Source organism: Stenella coeruleoalba, assembly GCF_951394435.1.
Source record: "Stenella coeruleoalba genome assembly, chromosome: 2".
Taxonomy (NCBI): domain Eukaryota; kingdom Metazoa; phylum Chordata; class Mammalia; order Artiodactyla; family Delphinidae; genus Stenella; species Stenella coeruleoalba.
This window is the reverse complement of record NC_137147.1, coordinates 73,591,986-73,610,562: the sequence shown is the minus strand read 5'-3', so window position 1 is coordinate 73,610,562 and position 18,577 is coordinate 73,591,986. Positions and strand designations below refer to the sequence as shown.

The 18,577-nt window shown below is 46.5% G+C and overlaps 1 protein-coding gene across 7 annotated transcripts; it reads left to right on the top strand.

Moving 5' to 3' along the window:
- Nucleotides 1–36: 36 nt before the first annotated feature.
- Nucleotides 37–17,442, top strand: LOC307179825 (bcl-2-like protein 2). Of its 7 annotated transcripts, XM_079909484.1 has the most exons (9): nt 228–523; nt 1,001–1,440; nt 9,928–10,023; nt 12,443–12,557; nt 13,266–13,333; nt 13,642–13,748; nt 14,213–14,300; nt 14,385–14,536; nt 15,466–17,442. In XM_079909484.1, exons 2-9 carry the CDS (start codon nt 1,009–1,011, stop codon nt 15,503–15,505), a joined length of 1,098 nt encoding a protein of 365 aa, XP_079765610.1. In that variant the 5' UTR covers nt 228–523; nt 1,001–1,008; the 3' UTR covers nt 15,506–17,442. The 7 variants fall into 7 exon arrangements, with proteins under 7 accessions (XP_079765605.1, XP_079765606.1, XP_079765607.1 ...); XM_079909478.1 differs by lacking the exons at nt 228–523; nt 1,001–1,440; nt 9,928–10,023 and adding an exon at nt 11,632–12,089 and having other exon boundaries at nt 15,466–17,439; XM_079909483.1 differs by lacking the exons at nt 228–523; nt 1,001–1,440; nt 9,928–10,023 and adding an exon at nt 12,215–12,293 and having other exon boundaries at nt 15,466–17,438.
- Nucleotides 17,443–18,577: the final 1,135 nt, after the last annotated feature.

Below are 18,577 nucleotides of genomic sequence, written 5' to 3'. Positions count from 1 at the left end.
CCATCATCACCCGGCGCCGGGCCCTCCCTCCCGCCCCCCCTTTCTCCTCCCTCCTTCCTTCCCTCCCTTCCTCCCTCTCTCCCTCCCTCCCAGCTCCTGCACCAGGAAACAGCCAGATCCTGGCAGCGGCCTGACCCGTGAGATCCCTAACCTGGCAGGCAGGCGGGGTTGGAGACCGGCTGAGGGTGGGGGTGAGGGAGGAGCTGGGCCTTTGGGCTGCACTGGGGGGAGCGGGAGTAGAGATGGTGTCGGCAGGAAGCCCTTGGCCCTGGGTTTCCCGGGAGGACAGTCATTAAACATGGATTCGGCCACACAGCTGGTAGAGCGTTGGGGGCAGGGGCCTGGTCCCGGGAGCTGCAACCCCAGCCCTTCTCAGCCCAGACCCTGATCCCTGGTCTTCCCCACCTAGCTCTGATCTCCCCCTCCCCTTCCCAGGGCTCCACGCTGGGCAGGAGGATGAAAGGCCCCAGCTGGGGGCTCCTTGCCACCAGCGCTGGGTCCTAAGAGCTGCCATCCAGGCTGGGTGAGTGTCCCCTTCCTTCTCTGTCCCGGGCAACCCTTTGCTTCTCCCCCTTTCCCTTCAGCCCCTGTCTCCTCGCCCATCTTGTGCCTCTGCCAGCATCTTCACATCTTGCCTCTGGGGAGGTCCTAAGCCCCTTCCTCTAGCCAAAAAGGTGTGTACTGTGGCGGGGTTGGTGGGGGAGGTATAGAGGTGTCATAGAGCTGCTGTTGTCTTGTTATGAAAAGAATCTAAAGTATTTTAGGTGAAATTTACTTGTTTTACATTTAATTTGGCATATTATGAATTTGAGGGCCAGCCCCTCATGCCCTGGCCCCGCACCATGGCCTAATCTCCTTGTTCTTACTCGTCCCGGCCCAGTGGTTTCTGAGATTTCCCCTCACCTCCCTCCCTGTCTCATGGGCTGGCCAAACCTGAAATGCCTCCTTCTGGGTCTCTGACCATATATTCATGCCAGTCTTTTGTGTTTGACTCCTGCAGCTGCCCGGATGGCGACCCCAGCCTCGGCCCCAGACACACGGGCTCTAGTGGCAGACTTTGTAGGCTATAAGCTGAGGCAGAAGGGTTATGTTTGTGGAGCTGGCCCCGGGGAGGGCCCAGCAGCTGACCCGCTGCACCAAGCCATGCGGGCAGCTGGAGATGAGTTCGAGACCCGCTTCCGGCGCACCTTCTCGGATCTGGCAGCTCAGCTGCATGTGACCCCGGGCTCGGCCCAGCAACGCTTCACCCAGGTCTCTGATGAACTCTTCCAAGGGGGGCCCAACTGGGGCCGCCTTGTGGCTTTCTTTGTCTTTGGAGCCGCGCTGTGTGCTGAGAGTGTCAACAAGGAGATGGAGCCACTTGTGGGACAAGTGCAGGAGTGGATGGTGGCCTACCTGGAGACGCGGCTGGCCGACTGGATCCACAGCAGCGGGGGCTGGGTAAGAAACTTCTCCATTGCTGCCCTGAACATCCCTCTGAAAAGCTGGTCTCCAGGGGGAAGACGGGGGCTCTGGCTGGAGCTGGGGGCGGCTGTGCTGGGAATGAGGCGCGGGGGCTGAGTCTCCCTGTTTGGGTGGAATCAGACGCCCTCACTATGGGTATCACTGGACTCTGCACTCCAGGGCTGCCATGCAGTCATCACTGGGTGGGCTCATGGTCCAAAGCAGAGGACAGAATACACAGTAGACAGTGTAGTGCCTGCAGAGAAATGGCATCCAGCCATCGGGAATTTTTTACACCAGAGTACATGGCATGGGGGTGTCAGGGATCAGGGATGGGTGGTGGTCAAGGCAAGCCTTGGCAAAGGATGCCAGTTCTGAGCAGAATTTTTGGCCAGGGAAAGGATGGGATTCAGTTGACATAGAGAAGGGCAAATGAGCCAGGCGCTCAGGGGGCATCAGAGGGGCTGGCGGCCAGGAGCTTGGGCCAGAGAGGAGCTGGGGGTGGGGTAGTGCTTGCAGTGGATGGAACTGGAACTCTCCCTCTCCTCTTTTCTCCACTCTTTCCTCTCCTGATATCCCTTTCTCCTTCTTTCTCTCCTACTTCCCTTCTCTCCCACAGGCGGAGTTCACAGCTCTATACGGGGACGGGGCCCTGGAGGAGGCGCGGCGTCTGCGGGAGGGGAACTGGGCCTCAGTGAGGACAGTGCTGACGGGGGCCGTGGCACTGGGGGCCCTGGTAACTGTAGGGGCCTTTTTTGCTAGCAAGTGAGAAAGTCCAGGGCCAGGTGGGGCGAGGTGTGGCTGGGGGACAGGAGAGCAGGAACAGAGCAGAGGAATGCCCTTGGAAGAAGTGGGGGAAAGGATGGGCATGGAACAGGGATGGGAAGGGGCAAGGTAGCGTGCAAGAGAGCTGAGTGTGCCAGGCAGGCGGTTGAAAGAGTGAACTGGAGCTATTGCGGAATGTGTTGGGAAAGTCAGGAGATGGATTCATTCCAGGGTTGGGGGGAGGTGGGAGGGATTATGCCTATAGGTGTAGGCACATGAAACTCTACCTAGAGCTTGATTTGCAGCCCCGAGGAAGGTGGACTTGCATAAGGGGTTGGCGTCTCCTTTGAGTGAGTGAGATTTGGGGCAAACACAGAAGGAACATCCCTTTGGAATGGGAGCTTGGGGTTCTCAGGGGATAGGGAGAGGTGGCTGTGACCATGGGCTGCTGGGATATGCGTGTGCATGTGCACGGGTGCTCGTGTGCATGCTGGGCTGCTTGTCTAATCTGGTGGCTGTGGGATTCCTCGAGGAGAAAACATTCCCTCTTGCAGTGGTGAGAACAAGGGGCAGCTCTCTGTCCCTCCTCCCAACGTCCCCTCCCCTCTCCCCTTGTCCTGCTGCCTCAAGGCTGAGGGAGAGAAACACTGTATCCAGACTGAGGGCTCTGGCAACTTTTCTGCAGAAAGTCGTCAGCAGGGCTTTGGAGAGAAGAGCACTTCTGTAGCTGGCCTTGTTCCTTCATTGTCCCCCTTCCTTGTGCATCACGCACTTGCTGCTGCCTCCTGGGCTCTGACAGAAAGGCAGGGCTGCGGAGCCTGCGGGGGTGGAGGCTTCGGGAGCTGGAGCTGCCTGCTGCCCTCCTCTCCCACTGGGGCACACTGGTGCCTAAAGTGTTCCCTATCTCTGGGACCTTTTGTACCCAAACTTAAACTCTAAATTGGGGCTCTTACTAATTTTCCTTTTGAGTGTGTGGACATAAATGCAGATCTGGAATACAGTCTGGGTCCTGCACTGTGTCTCGGAGAGACTGTTGATGTCTTGAGAGGAACATTCCAGCTCTGAACCCCATGAATGTGAGGGTGACGTGTACTCCGTGACTGGCCTATTCCATGTGGTGGGCTTTGGTGCTGCTTTATTAAGGGCCAGGTGTCTGGGTTCCACAGTACCTCCCAGGACCTAGAAACATTGATATTTTCTTGGAAGCCACGCTGTTTGCATGGGTTTTACTTGTCTGTACCTCAGAGTCTGAGGATGTTAACTTTAGAGCTCCCTGTCCTCTATAACAGATTCAGATGACAGCTTTTTCTTTTGAGAAAGACATGATTTCACTCCAGATGTATGCCCTGAGCCAGACCTCACTGCTGCACTTTCCTAGGTGCTAAAATTGCTGCTCTCCAATGCTGACTTCTTCTGACACAGTGCTCTAGAACCCTGCCCTTGATCCTGAGCACTGACCAGCTTAGCTAGACCATGGTTGACTCTTGGAGATTTTCACTTGGTCCCAGAATGTGGCAACATAGTTGTACTCACAAGAATGTGGGACCAAAATTGGCCTCAGGTGTTTAGCTCAGACTTTTGCTTTTGAAAGAGGGCTGCACTTTTTAACGGTATTTATAGGGGAGGTGGTGGACTGCATGGGCCACTTGGTCTGTTGTGAGTATGCTGGTACCAGGCACTCAGAGCCAGTCTGTGGCAGGCAGTTGGGGTGGGGGGGGGTCTCTGACTTGCTCAGGACAAACTAGGCCAGTGGTTTTCCAACTGCTTGGCAGAGCCCCAAAGTTTCCTAGGGTTGCCTCAGGAGTCCTTGGGGGAGATGAGGCGGGGGCACTGAGCAGGCCAGGTGACTTGCCCTCAGACAGAACAGCTCCCCTGTAGCTGTCTTACATATCGGGGTTCAGGGTAAGATTTTATTTGCATTAAGGGGTTTGCTGCTGAAAAACAAAGTTGGAAAACCACTGACTAGACCGTCAGCTCCAAATTGGAGCCTGTGCTCCCCCAGGTTTGGGTCAGACTCTTCCCCCTACCCTCTACCACAGGACGCCTAGCCCTGGTAGCTTTCCTGGGGACCTTTAGCAAACAGAGGTAGCAGGGACTGTGGTCAGGTTACCAAAAAGCCCGGCTCTGAGGCCTTCACACCTGGGTGGAAGGAGAGGCTGTTTTCTGAAAGGGTAAAAGGGCTTGGTCTGGATTCCCGGAAGCATAGCTTGGATGGGACCACAGAGGGCAGTTTTGACCTGTCCTGCCCTTCTGAGCTTGAGGGGGAACGGAAACCCCAGAGACTCTTCTGTCAGGGAAAACTAGCGACTCTCTTCTAGAGCCATATAGTTCCTTGGGATTAGCTCTTGGCCAAGAAGGCTGAGTATGGCTCCCAATTTTTAAATCCATTTCATTTTTTTTAAAATAAGGGAAATAAATCTTATTGCCATTTTTCAGAGATTAAATAGGTGGAGAGGGTGTTTCTTGCTCTCCAGAGCCCAAAGGGACAAATAGGGACTTTGCTTAGGCCAAGGAAGGAGCAGAGGTAGGGCAACTAGGTCCTGCACTTATTAATCCCACTCCCCACTTATTCTAGGGCATACACTATTTTACTTTTTTAAAATCATAAAGCGGCGGGAGAACAGATTTGGTTAGTTTAGAAGAAAAGAAAAAGCTCTATAAATATAAATATATATTCCTGTATTTTTATTTAATAATTTATAAATACCAAGTTCATTTGACTTTTATTTTTGTGTAATATGTAATGGTCGTATTAAAAAAAATAAATAAAACCCAGAAGTTTAATGAGAAGGACTGAGCAGGGTTTGTGACTTCTATACTGTCTAGCCTGGGGTCAGGACATTTCTTGATCTAAGCATCTCATCATGACCTTGTTAAGGCCAAGAATTAGATTAATAGGGATTTGGGAAAGTATTGAGATAAAAAAATTAAAAAAAAAAAAAAAATGGAGGGAATTCCCCAGCGGTCTAGTGGTTAGGACTCTGCGCTTTCACTGCCAAGGGCCCGGTTTCGACCCCTGGTCAGGGAACTAAGATCCCACAAGCTGCGCCATGCAGACAAAAAAGAAAAGAAAAAAGAAAATCAGAGTTGTTCTCCCATCCCCCCATCCTAGCCAAATGCCCAAAGCCAAGAACTCCATCTGTGCCAACCCAAGCATTGAGAGGGTGTGTGTATATGGTACTTTGGGATGGCCACAACAAAACCCAAAACAAAACAAACAAAACCTACCAAAAATCTTTATGATGTAATCAAGTCCCCTGTTGTGGTTCAGCTGCTAAATCAGAAGTATGTGATAATGAGCATTTCTCCTCAATATCCTGCTGCCTACTTCAGGCTTAAAATAAGTCTGGCAAAAATGGAGTCCTTGCTTACTTTCCTGCTCCCGAGACATTTGGTTTCAGCCATTGTAATGCAAACTGCTAAACTGGATGGGATCTACAGGAATTGTTCAGCCCATCCCTCTGTACTTCTAGTCTAGGACCACATCAAAATCATGTCTGACAGGAGTAGTGATCTTAATTTTAATTCACAAGTGGGAGTTTCTAGTCTTTCTATAATCCAATGCAATATAATGGTATTTGGGTTTATGTGTTAAATTGTAGTGAGAAATACACTGCTTAGAGGAATCCAGTGTTGTATTTCTATTCTCTCTATATAGAAAAATCTACGGGACAAGCCATGTTAAAATCAGAGAGTGGCTTGGTGAACATGGCTCTAGGGAAAAGGGAATTAGATGCTCTTAATAGTTAATATCATTAGGCTATGATAGCTAGTGTATTTATCCCTACTGTAGTTTGACTGGTTTATAGTTTGCCTAATTCCAAAAAGCATTTGCAGCATCTTACTATAATACACGAAAGACAAAACAATCGGAAAATATAGATTTTTAAAGTAAGGGTAAAGGGAAAATTGAAATATTATAATAAAATGACAGCAAAAAGGAAAACGAACACAGAAAAGGAGTCTATAAGCAGTATTCCCAAATACTAAAGGTAGGCTATGAATTCAACTCTGAGCTTCTTGGCAGCTAAAGAAAATTGGAAAACACAATGAGATTCACATCCCTCCTAGGATTTGTAAAACCTTTCAGTTCCTCAAGGTAGGCAAAAAGTTTTGTGGCTCTTCTGAGAAGACACTGAATGATATAGTGGACACCACCCTCTATAACACCTGACAGCAAATATGATGTTGAGTTTTACACTACCGTTTCTTGCAGAAACACCAAATGAGGATTCAGCAGGTCCTAAGCTTGTTCTATCAGGATCATCACAGTTTAGCTCAAATATGCTCTATGATGCCATAGTTTAAAATAGGGCTAAATTTCAGACTATCTAAATGGACAGATGGATTGTTTATTCTTCAGACAGTTCTCTGTGAATGTTATTTCTCCAAATGATACTTTTGATAAAAATTGGGCAACATTTAGTTACACTTTCTAGCAAATGGATGGATTATAAATATTCTGTGTTTTTAGTTGAGAGCAGATCCTTTGAAAACTTTAAAAGCTGCCTTAAATGTGGATACAGGTGAGATACAAATAAATTAACAATATTTTAAAAATCAACCAGAAAACATAATATAATGGAATGCTATCTAGTTTTTTATTCATTCAGTCATTCATTCATTCAGCAAATATTCAAGCATCTTAGGTGTGCTGAGGACAATTCTAGGCACTGAGGTAGAGAAGTGAACAAACAGGCACAAATTTCTGCTTTCATGTTACTTTCATTCTAGTAATGGAAACAAACAAAAGCTAAATAACTACCTACCTACATAAATAAATTTCACGATGTTCATTAACATAACATTTCACGTTAGGTGCCAAATGCTATGGAGAAAAATAATTCATTAGGGTAGGATGGGAAGGTGTATGTATAGGTTTCAATGTTAAATAGAGTGAGTGGGGAAGGCCTCATTTCTAAGGTAACTTCTGAGTAAAGTCATGAAAAATGAAATTGGAAAAATATTTTTATTGACATGGAAAAATATTTGTTATCTTATTAGGTAAAAAAAATAGATTAGAAAACAATATATGGTATGATCCCATTTTGCTAAAAAAAATATGTATATATACACACATATATATACCTCTATATGTATTTGTGTATTGAAAGTTTCAGGATGGTATATGCCAAAATATCATTAGTGATTATCTCTGGGTGGTGGATTTTATGGGTGATTTTATTTTTTCTTTTTGCTATCAGTATTTTAGGATTTTTTTTATAAGGAACATATAAAAAAGAAGTTTTTCAGGTACAAAGTCTTCTAAAAGTTAACCAAGCAGAATGGAAATTAAGCAGCCCAAGAGAGGCTCCTTCTCACTTAAATGGCCACCCCACTTCCATGCAAGGTTGGACCTAGGGAGTTAAGGTAGGTCGGGCCAGACTTTGCATTAGAAAGTAATTGGAGTTGGCTCCAAAACAGAGGTAAGTAAATGATCAAGGCTCCAAGGTTCTGTGTCAACATTGTCCAATAGAAATATAGTGCAAGTCATGTAAAGCAACTATACTCCAATCAAAATTTTTAAAAAGTCAAAAAAAAAAAAAAGAAATATAATGCAAGCCACATATGTAGTTTTACGTTTTTTAGTAGCCTCATTAAAAAAACCAAAAAGAAACAGGTAAAACTAATTTTAATAGTATTTTTTTAAACCTAGTATATAAAGACTACTATAATTTCAATCTGTAATTAATACTGAACAATTATTAAGTTATTTTACATAAGTATCTTTCTCATCCTGAGTCTTTGAAATTCAGTGTATATCTGACACTTCCAGCGCATCTCAATTCAGCACCATTCACATTTCAAGGGCTCAGTAGCCACGTGTGACGAGCGGCTACCATAGTAAACAATGTACTTCTAGATTAGAGGGAATTATTGCAGCCAGTAAATGTAAAATTTTCAAAGCAGGAGTTAAAAATGGGGATGAAACTACTAGGAAGCCAAGTATTTATATGTTTAGTGAGAAAACTTTTCCCTTCTGGACAGAACTGGACATGCCCTCATCCATTTTTACTGATTTAATTCTTCTTTTCTCAACTCAACAGATCATTCACTTTTGTTAACACACTTTTCCTTCTTCTAGGGCAAAACATCACTGAGTTTCAGTTTTTCCGGAACTCCATGGCCCTCTATTGATAGGTTATTACTGAAGGAAAAGTATACTTATAATGGGTGAATCTTACATCATTACATACCAATTAAAAAAAAAATTCATTCTCAGAGGAAAACTTATCTCTTTGATGTTGTCTATGCATCAACAACAGGCAGGATATAAATTTATTACAGAAGATCATTCATTCAGTTAACATTTATTGAGCACACAGTGATAGCCAATGGCAATACAAATATAATTAAGAAGGTGTCCCTGCCTTTTACACTTTCAGTCTAATAGGGAACTATATTACAGATCACCATTCAAATATCTTTTTAAAATGTGTTTGTAAAAGTAATCATGCTTATTAGAGTAAGTTTGGAAGCTGGGCACTCTCCAATGCCCAAGTGTTTTTTTTAATTTTAAATAAAAATAATATACAATATTGTGGGAAAAATCATAGAACATAGAAAATTATAAAGAAGATCAATCATAATAAGCCTACTACCCAGAGAGAATCACTATTAACATTTTGGTATATTTTTTTTCCATCAGTTGTCTGTGCTTATATTTTATGATCATACTGTATATACAATTTTTTTTTGTATATACAATTTTGTACATTGCAATTCTGCTTACCATTATATTGCAAGCATTTTCCTTGTCATTAAAAATGTTTTGAAGACATAATGACTATATAAAATTACATATATGTGTGTATAACAATTTTCCTGAAAAGTGCCCACTTGGACAATCAAGTTGTTTACATTTTTTTTCACTTTGAAGAACACCTTTATTCTCAGATGTTTACCTAGGTTTTAGATTATTTCTTTAGAACAGATGATAAGAAATACAATTACTGTGTTAAGAACCTTAACATTTTAAAAACTTTTGTTGCATATTGCCAAAGAACAGATTGTACTGGTTCTTTTTCCTTTTTTTCTCCAATGCCCAAGTTGTTTTTTTAAAAAATCAGATATACATAATTTTAATCATACTTTATATACAATTTTACATCCTACTTCTTTGGCCTAACAAAAATTATTTTTATAAGTTATCACACACTACGTGTAAACCTTTTTGTAAAAGAAATAGGTGCATAAAAAAATAAAAATAGGTGCATAATAATCTTGTGATGTAATTATAGTTTGCCTAAACATTTATCTCTTATTGGAATTTAGTCTTTTTCCAGCTTCAGCATTGTACGTAATGTTATCTTTGTGTATTAAAACAGACCTTACAGAAATTTTGATCTGAGCTTTGAAATCTGGTTTTGGATTCCCTGCTCACTTCTAATTAGTTATGACTTGGGGGAGTTACTTCATTCTTTCCTCATCCCTAAAAAAGGTTATGGTTTGGGGACTATTTGCTTCATAATGTTATGAGAGTTCAATGAGATAACATAACAAGGAGTCCAGGATGCAGCCTGTTACAAAATCCAGTGCTCAACAAAACTGTGGTTCAAAGGCATTATTTTAAAAATCACATTTCCCTTAACTGGCTTTCTTAGTTTAAATTAGGTATCAATAAACATCCAAGTCTTGATTTGGTTAAAATCAGTAGAAAAGATTTTTCTTCCAGCAAACTCACAATCTTTTAGAGCTTGTCTGCGGTGCTCAACTTAGTTCTCCCAGACCACTGAAGCTGAGATGGCTGATGAAGTAATTTTCAGTGAAATTTTAAGCAACTGTGACTCTGCTCCAAGTTCTCCTGTTCCTGAGGTAAGGATTTGTGTGAAAAAATGAGGGTGAGGGGAAGAGTGGGGTATACTGTGAAGCTTTTGACTTTTGGTTTGCTAGTAGGAATCTCCTCTTGTTCAAATCCCTCTACCAAGTCATGTACATCCTCTCCAGGTTGTTTGAGTAACTATTTGGTTGGGCTCATGTGAATCTGGCTCTCAAACCATAGCTTGGTCTGGCTGCAGCTATCCCTCTTGCAAACTTAGCACTGCCGTTCCTTCCTTTTTAATAAATGTGTAGGATCACCACTAAACTATGGCAACCCTGCTTTCCAGGGCTAGGTCTCATTGGTACCTCAGAGTGCAACGATGAGGTGGAATTCCTCTGGGGTCTGAAGGAGGGTCTGGGAAAGCGCTGTAGATGAAGGGTGGCACCCAGATCCCCAGTCTATGTATCCTTTGGTCAACAAACATTTATTTGGATACTTACTATGTGCTAGGCATATTGCTCCACGGTGGAGATGCAAATGTAGATAGAATCCAGCCTCTCATCTCCAAGCTCTCACAAGCTCTAGTTAGGAAAGGAAGCACAAAATGATTAAGTGCACAGTGGAGGTAGGCCCGCTTGTCATGGGAGAGGAGGGGAGGCCAGTTAGTGGAAAGCTTCACAGAGGAGGTGATGATGGGGTTTGCAGTGGTCTGGCTGAAGAAGGACTGCATGTACAGAGGCACAGACCTGGGTGCAGATACACCCACTGGAATGAAGAGTGTGGAAACAACATTCACTTAGTAGCCTGGTCTGGAGGTCTCCAAGACCTCAGAAAGGAGTTCTGAGAGTTAACCTGGCCAGTGTGGATTGGAGTGGTGACCCACTGGAAGCTGACCCATTAAGCAGCTGCAGCAAACAGTCCTAGCAAAAGAAAAAATGAAACTGGGGCATGAGCAGAATGCTTGGAAAGTATGCCTGTGCAGGAAGACAGCACATACAGGGCTCATGACTAGTACTGGAGTGAGGATTCCTCCCTGCTTTCTGGTTTGGGGAGACCTGGTGGATGGTGGTGCCAGTAACCTGGGTGGGAAAGATAAGCTCCTTCCCAGAGAGCGCCATTCAGAACCCTCCATTTCCAGCAACATCCCATCTACTGGTGCATTCCTGGTAGAAGACCAGTTTCCAGAAACCGCCGCAGTATTTCCGGACTCTGCCTTCCAAGAACTCACTAGTTGGCAACCAGCAGCATCAAGATGGCCGCCTCCTAAAGACCAGTCATGTGACCTCGGCTTTCACTGGGAGCCCGGTAGTCCGTTCGGGGGCAAGGTTCACCTGTCACGAAACGGGTGTCAGCCCTTCGAATCTCGCGAGCCAATCGGCATCTGAGGCTGGGCCACTTCGGCGAAGCGATCGGAAGATTGGTCCTTTCCACTCGCCTTGCCAGCGGCCAATCACCGACCGTCATACTTCGCGGACCCGCCCTTAGGCGGGGGAGAAGCAGGAATGTCGTCACAGCTAGGCGGTATTGTTACCTAAGGACTTGAGAGGAGGTGGGACGAGTGTTGATTGACAGACCGATTTCTCCTACCGGGATTTAAGGATTTGGCGCAATCCCCCGCCTTAGGGATGGGGTCTTATTTGATTGCCTAGTAATATTCCCCAATGGAGTCCTAGCTCGTGGTGACGGGCAGGCTGCTTGACTAATGAATCCTCGGCGTGGCCGGCGCAGCTCTCCAATCGCTGGGCGGCTGGCCCCAGTCTGAGCGGCGATGGCGGCGGCGGCGGCGGCGGCAGCAGCAGCGGGGGCTGCGGGCGGTCGGGGCTCCGGGCCGGGGCGGCGGCGCCATCTTGTGCCCGGGGCCGGTGGGGAGGCCGGGGAGGGGGCCCCGGGGGGCGCAGGGGACTACGGGAACGGCTTGGAGTCTGAGGAACTGGAGCCTGAGGAGTTGCTGCTGGAGCCCGAGCCGGAGCCCGAGCCCGAAGAGGAGCCGCCCCGGCCCCGTGCCCCCCCGGGAGCTCCGGGCCCTGGGCCTGGCTCGGGAGCCCCCGGCAGCCAGGAGGAGGAGGAGGAGCCGGGACTGGTCGAGGGTGACCCGGGGGACGGCGCCATTGAGGACCCGGTGAGGGAAGGAGGGCGAGCGAGCAGGCCGGCCGGCCGTGTCACGGGAGGCCCAGAGCTCAGGCGAGCGGGAGGCGGGCGGGGGATGGGGGTGGGCGGGGAATAACGTGGCTGGGGCCGGGCTGGGGAGGCAGCCTCGACCGCCAGAAGGGGCCCAGCCGGGTTGATTCGGGCGTCATGGGTGCCTAGTGTTGTTCTAGAGAAGGTAGCTTGGTTTTCTTTTCATTACGACCCTCGCGTCGGGCGAGAGAAATGGCCGAGCATGGCTGGGGCCGCGCGCGGAAGGAGAGCAGGGTAGAGCCCCTGCGTTGGTTCCTCTTAAGCTGTTCTCCATACTCTCCCCACTCATTGTAGGAGCTGGAAGCGATCAAAGCTCGAGTCAGGGAGATGGAGGAAGAAGCTGAGAAGCTAAAAGAGCTACAGAACGAGGTAGAGAAGCAGATGAATATGAGTCCACCTCCAGGCAATGGTGAGTAACTGGCGGTTGCACGCGGAACCCGGGTCCTGAGATTGGAAGGGTTATCGGAGCACGGTTTATATGGAATTAGATGCTCGGAACCTTGGAGCTGCTTGTCTGAGCAATTACTGGGCAGTTGCTGCAGTCATAGTCCATTGTGTGTTTTTCTGACCTTTGTGAGACGGGGCCTATGTTTTGGTGATGGTAGTCTTGTGCCTCCCTTTGTCCCTGTTACAAATGTGTTGCTCTTTGTTCTTAGTCTTCCACTACCCTTTTTGGAGGTTGCCAGCTGGTATTTGACCTTCAAGTCCAATAGTTTTTCTTTCAGTTGGAGACCTTTAGTTAGGAGTTCTAAGATAAACTGCTCAGCTTCAGGGGGCTTCTCCTCTAATCTAGAAATGTCCAGCCTCAGCCGACTTAATTTTGTTCACTTTTCAAATCATTTTAACCGAAGCTACTCAATAGGTACTTGATTTGGGGGCAGGAGGGAATCCCTGTATTGTTTTCTTTGATTTTTAAGACTGTATTAATCTATTCCTTAGTTTTTCAAGTATTTGGTGAGCACCTATTGCATGCTAGACTTTTCTAGGTAATGGGTACAGCAGGGAACAGAACAGACCAAAATCTTTACCTTTGCTGCTGCTTGTGGTGGTGGTAGTGGTGCATAGATTGGCCAAGTAGAAAACAAGCGTTTTTTTCCTGATCCTTTTTTCTTCAAAGCTGGCCCAGTGATCATGTCCATTGAGGAGAAGATGGAGGCTGATGCCCGTTCCATCTATGTTGGCAATGTATGTACCAGAGCCTTGACTAGGGTTGGGGAAATCTCTTAGTTTGGGGGATTATTTATTAGGAGTCTTGAAAGGAACCATTTCCAGGGTAGGTGGTGGATTTAAGGGGTGGAGGGAGGGTTGGAATGAGGTGAAAGGTAATGGTGATTAGCAGAGGCTCTGGGGTTGGAAGGAAAAGAGGTTAGTTCCTTAGAGAGCTAGATATTGGTGTGCTTTGGTGTGTATGGATGGCCCAGCGCAGAGGCTAGGCAGAGTACCTGTGGAGATGGGAGTTTGCCCTGTTACCTGTGAAATGTACCCCCCCACAGGTGGACTATGGTGCAACAGCAGAAGAGCTGGAAGCACACTTTCATGGCTGTGGTTCAGTCAACCGTGTTACTATACTATGTGACAAATTTAGTGGCCATCCCAAAGGGTAAGTGGGGAAGTTGAGGTCGTTTTAGTCACAGTTAAAAAATAAATAAATTATATTTTATATTGAGCAGTAAGTTACCTAGATGTTAAAGTAAGTAGTCTATCTTTTAAGATAGGTGTTAATGTTGATACATATCAAGGATTGCACATAAAATTGCCTTCAGGGGCCCAACAGATAACAGAGATGGGGGCTGGGTGTGGGGGGATCATGAACTATAAGGGGGGGCGCCTTCTGCACGACCCCCACCGTTTTCTGCCTTGCGGAAAACCAGGCCCTCTGTATCCTATCTTATAATTTTCCAAGAGTAGTTGCAAATTTTGATTAAAATCTTCCATTAAGAATTTTTTGGACAAATAATTAAAAATATGAACACACTGTACTCAAACAAAGCATGCCTGCAAGTTGGATTTGACCTGTGAGCTGCTATTTGTATCCTCAGATAAAGTGGCAATTACCCTTTTCAGGTTTGCATATATAGAGTTCTCAGACAAAGAGTCAGTGAGGACTTCCTTGGCCTTAGATGAGTCCCTATTTAGAGGAAGACAAATCAAGGTAAGCCCTGTGCCCTTTGCTGTTCTGGTTCTGTAAGTTCTCCAGGTTGGCTCTAAGGCATTGTGTTGTACGTGTCATTCTCAGGTGATCCCAAAACGAACCAACAGACCAGGCATCAGCACAACAGACCGGGGTTTCCCGAGAGCCCGATACCGTGCCCGGACCACCAACTACAACAGTTCCCGTTCTCGATTCTACAGTGGTTTTAACAGCAGGCCCCGGGGTCGCGTCTACAGGTCAGGATAGATGGGCTGCTCCTCTCCCCCGCCTCCCATGAGCCCTGTATGCTTCCTTCTCTCCTCATCTGAGGAACCTCCCTCCTTTACCCTCCCCTTGGTTCCGGGGACTTGGTCTCCTGCCTGTGCAGGGTGAGGAAGGTAGTTGCAGGCCAGGAGGCCAGTCTCATCTTTTTCTGGAGCAGGAATTGGTGATAAGGGCTGGATATCTCCACCCTGTTCTGAGAGATGCTTCTCCACCCAGCCTTTTTTTCCTTGAGAGTTGATGGCAGTGAAGGTGTTTACACAGAACTCCCAGGAAGAACAGGGCCTCAGAGCAGTGAAAGCACTGTTTGGACCTTTGCTACTTTTCTCAGAGTTAGGGAGGGGCTGAAGTTTGAACCTCCCTTGGAAGAAAACCAGAGGCTAGTTGATCCTCCTCAACAGCCATGTGGGAGGATATCGAGATATTTACTCTTTAGCCAGTCTTTTGCAACTTTCTCGCTGGGCCTAGTGTGGCACCCATGTTGTTGCTTCACTTTACTTCCGTTTCTTTACATTTAAATAGACAGTTTAGGCATATAGACCTTGGCTTTTCATAAGATTTACCTGTCAGCTCCCAGGAGTTAGGGAGGATCTGTTGGTGAGAGCCTTGCTTTTAAGAGCTGTGGAGAACTGGAATCTGGATAAACAATGAGTCCTTTTTCTTGCCCCTATGTCTCAGATGCATTTCTTTATGCCACTGTTTGGCGAGGTAATAACAGTTAATTCCCCACTCCCATTTGCCAGGTGTGTCACTATTTCTGGGATTGTGGGGGTCAGTTTTAGGACTTGGGAAACTTCTTTCCCCTCTTCCCTTCTCAATAACTGGGGCGAGGGCCCACGGGGAGGGGCTTGTACTGAACTATTTAGTGATCATGTTAACACCTAACTCTCCTTCTTTCTTCCAGGGGCCGGGCTAGAGCGACATCATGGTATTCCCCTTACTAAAAAAAGTGTGTATTAGGAGGAGAGAGAGGAAAAAAAGAGGAAAGAAGGAAAAAAAAAAAGAATTTAAAAAAAAAAAAAAAGAAAAACAGAAGATGACCTTGATGGAAAAAAATATTTTTTAAAAAAAAAAGATATACTGTGGAAGGGGGGAGAATCCCATAACTAACTGCTGAGGAGGGACCTGCTTTGGGGAGTAAGGGAAGGCCCAGGGAGTGGGGCAGGGGGCTGCTCATTCACTCTGGGGATTCGCCATGGACACGTCTCAACCGCGCAAGCTGCTCCCCCTGTTTCCCTGTGCCCCTTTGCCCCCTTGCGGGCTGCTCAAGGGTAGGTGGGCATGGGTGGTAGGAGGGTTTTTTTTTACCCAGGGCTCTGGAAGGACACCAAACTGTTCTGCTTGTTACCTTCCCTCCATCTTCTCCCTAGCTTTCACAGTCCCCTCCTGCCTGTTCCTGTCCTGCCAGGTCTACCACCCACCCCACCCCTCTTTTCTGGCTCCCTGCCCCTCCAGATTGCCTGGTGATCTATTTTGTTTCCTTTTGTGTTTCTTTTTCTGTTTTGAGTGTCTTTCTTTGCAGGTTTCTGTAGCCGGAAGATCTCCGATCCGCTCCCAGCGGCTCCAGTGTAAATTCCCCTTTCCCCTGGGGAAATGCACTACCTTGTTTTGGGGGGTTTTGGGGTGTTTTTTGTTTTTCAGTTTTTTGTTTTGTTTTGTTTTCCTTTGCCTTTTTTTCCCTTTTGTTTGGAGGGAATGGGAGGAAGTGGGGACAGGGAGGTGGGAGGTGGATTTTGTTTATTTTTTTAGCTCATTTCCAGGGGGTGGGAGTTTTTTTTTTAATATGTGTCATGAATAAAGTTGTTTTTGAAAATAAAAAATGTTTGGCCTTTTGGGTGTATGGATTATTTATCTTCCTGTTGTCTCTTAAATCCCAGATGGCTGTTAATTCTCCTTTCTGGAAATGCTGGTGTTGTGGAGGGGAAGTTCCCACCTAAGGAGTAGGAGTCAGAAGTACAACTAGCAGGAACATTGTGCGTTTAGCTGAGCTTGATGGGGTTTTCTGGAAAGCATGTAGCCCTGATTGGCATTTGAGAGGTACATTAAATGAGCCTGGGAATATAAAGGAATGGCCAGATTAGACTGCTCTAATAGCACTTTAGTGTGTCCTCTTGATAAAATTTATGTGCAAATGAATTATCCACATCAACAGCACTAGATTCTTATGTTGGCGTCTGGGTAGCCTTTTTTGTCTTCTCTACCCCAAGGTAGGCTCAAAAAACGAGGGAAAAAAATAATTAGGGGGACTTCCCTGGTGACGCAGTGGTTGAGAGTCTGCCTGCCAATGCGGGGGACATGGGTTCGGGCCCTGGTCTTGGAGGATCCCACGTGCCGCGGAGCACCTGGGCCCCTGTGCTGCAGTTACTGAGGCCCGCATTCCTAGAGCCTGTGCTCCGCAATGGGAGAGGCCACCACAATGAGAAGCCTGTGCACAGCAATGAAGACCCAATGTAGCCAAAATAAATTAAAAAAAAAAAATTAGGGCTTCCCTGGTGACTTGGTTAAGAATGTGCCTGCTGGGGCTTCCCTGGTGGCGCAGTGGTTGAGAGTCCGCCTGCCGAGGCAGGGGACTCAGGTTCGTGCCCCGGTCTGGGGAGATCCCACATGCCACGGGGTGGCTAGGCCCGTGAGCCATGGCCGCTGAGCCTGCGTGTCCGGAGCCTGTGCTCCACGACGGGAGAGGCCACAACAGTGAGAGGCCCTCATACCGCAAAAAAAAAAAAAAGAATCCGCCTGCCAATGCAATGGACACGGGTTCAAGCCCTGGTCCAGGAACATCCCACATGCCACAGAGCAACTAAGCCCGTGCGCCACAACTACTGAGCCTGCGCTCTAGAACCCACAAGCTACAACTACTGAGCCCATGTGCCACAGCTACTGAAGCCCGCATACCTAGAGCCCATGCTTTGCAACGAGAAGCCACTGCAATGAAGCCTGTGCACCGCAACGAACAGTAGACCCCGCTCGCTGCAACTAGAGAAAGCCTGTGTGCAGCAACGAAGACCCAACACAGCCAGAAATAAAAAAAATTATTAATAAAAGTTAACATTTAAAGATAATTGCGAAGCTTACGTTTAGTAGTTCAGTGGCCACTTAATACGTTCAGCTAACTTGTTTTCATTTTTTTATAAATTTATTTTTAATTATGGCTGCGTTGGGTCTTTGTTGCTGCATGTGAGCTTTCTCTAGTTGCGGCGAGCGGGGCCTACTCTTAATTGCGGAGCACGGGCTCTAGGCACGCAGGCTTCAGTAGTTGTGGTGCATGGGCTTAGTTGCTCCACAGCATGTGGGATTCCCAGACCCAGGGCTCGAACCTCTTTCCGCTGTGTTGGCAGGCAGATTCTTAACCACTGCGGCAGGGAAGTCCTAGCTAACTTATTTTGGATTGTTCCATTAATTAGGACAAGTGGCTTTCGTTGTTTGAGTATCCTTAAGTTTAGTAGTTGAGTTACTTGGTTGTGTTAATGACCTAATTTTCCATTTTATATTCTAATGTTAGATTGGTCTTAAAAGCCTTTGGTACTATATCACACACACACCCCTTTTTGTAGACCCTCCATTACTTACAGAGTTTGTAAATATTTAAACCTCTGTACGTTCACTTCTGTTCCTAGGATTTTTGTTCATGATTGCCTCTGACCGAGATGCTCTCTTCGATAATCTTAGGTTAAAGAAATGGCTCTCCATATCCATGGAGCCTCAGCCAACCTCCCAAATGTTTTTTGTTTTTTATTTCCAAATGGTTTTGTATTCTGAAATTTCATGTATCGACCATCCCATAATTTAATATTTGATCATCTACCTCCTATTGTGTCATTTGTTAGGCATTTGGGAGTCTTCTCTAACTAGATTCAACTAGAACAGTGTCTCATAAGCTGAGTACGGAAACTTTAGAGGCTGATTAGCAAGAGGCTGGATAAAGTGTTCAGTATTAACTTTTTATTAGAAAAATGTGCAACATCTTAAGTGGCTTGATGCTGCTCATGCTGGGAAGGTCTTGTCTGTCCGCCAGGTGG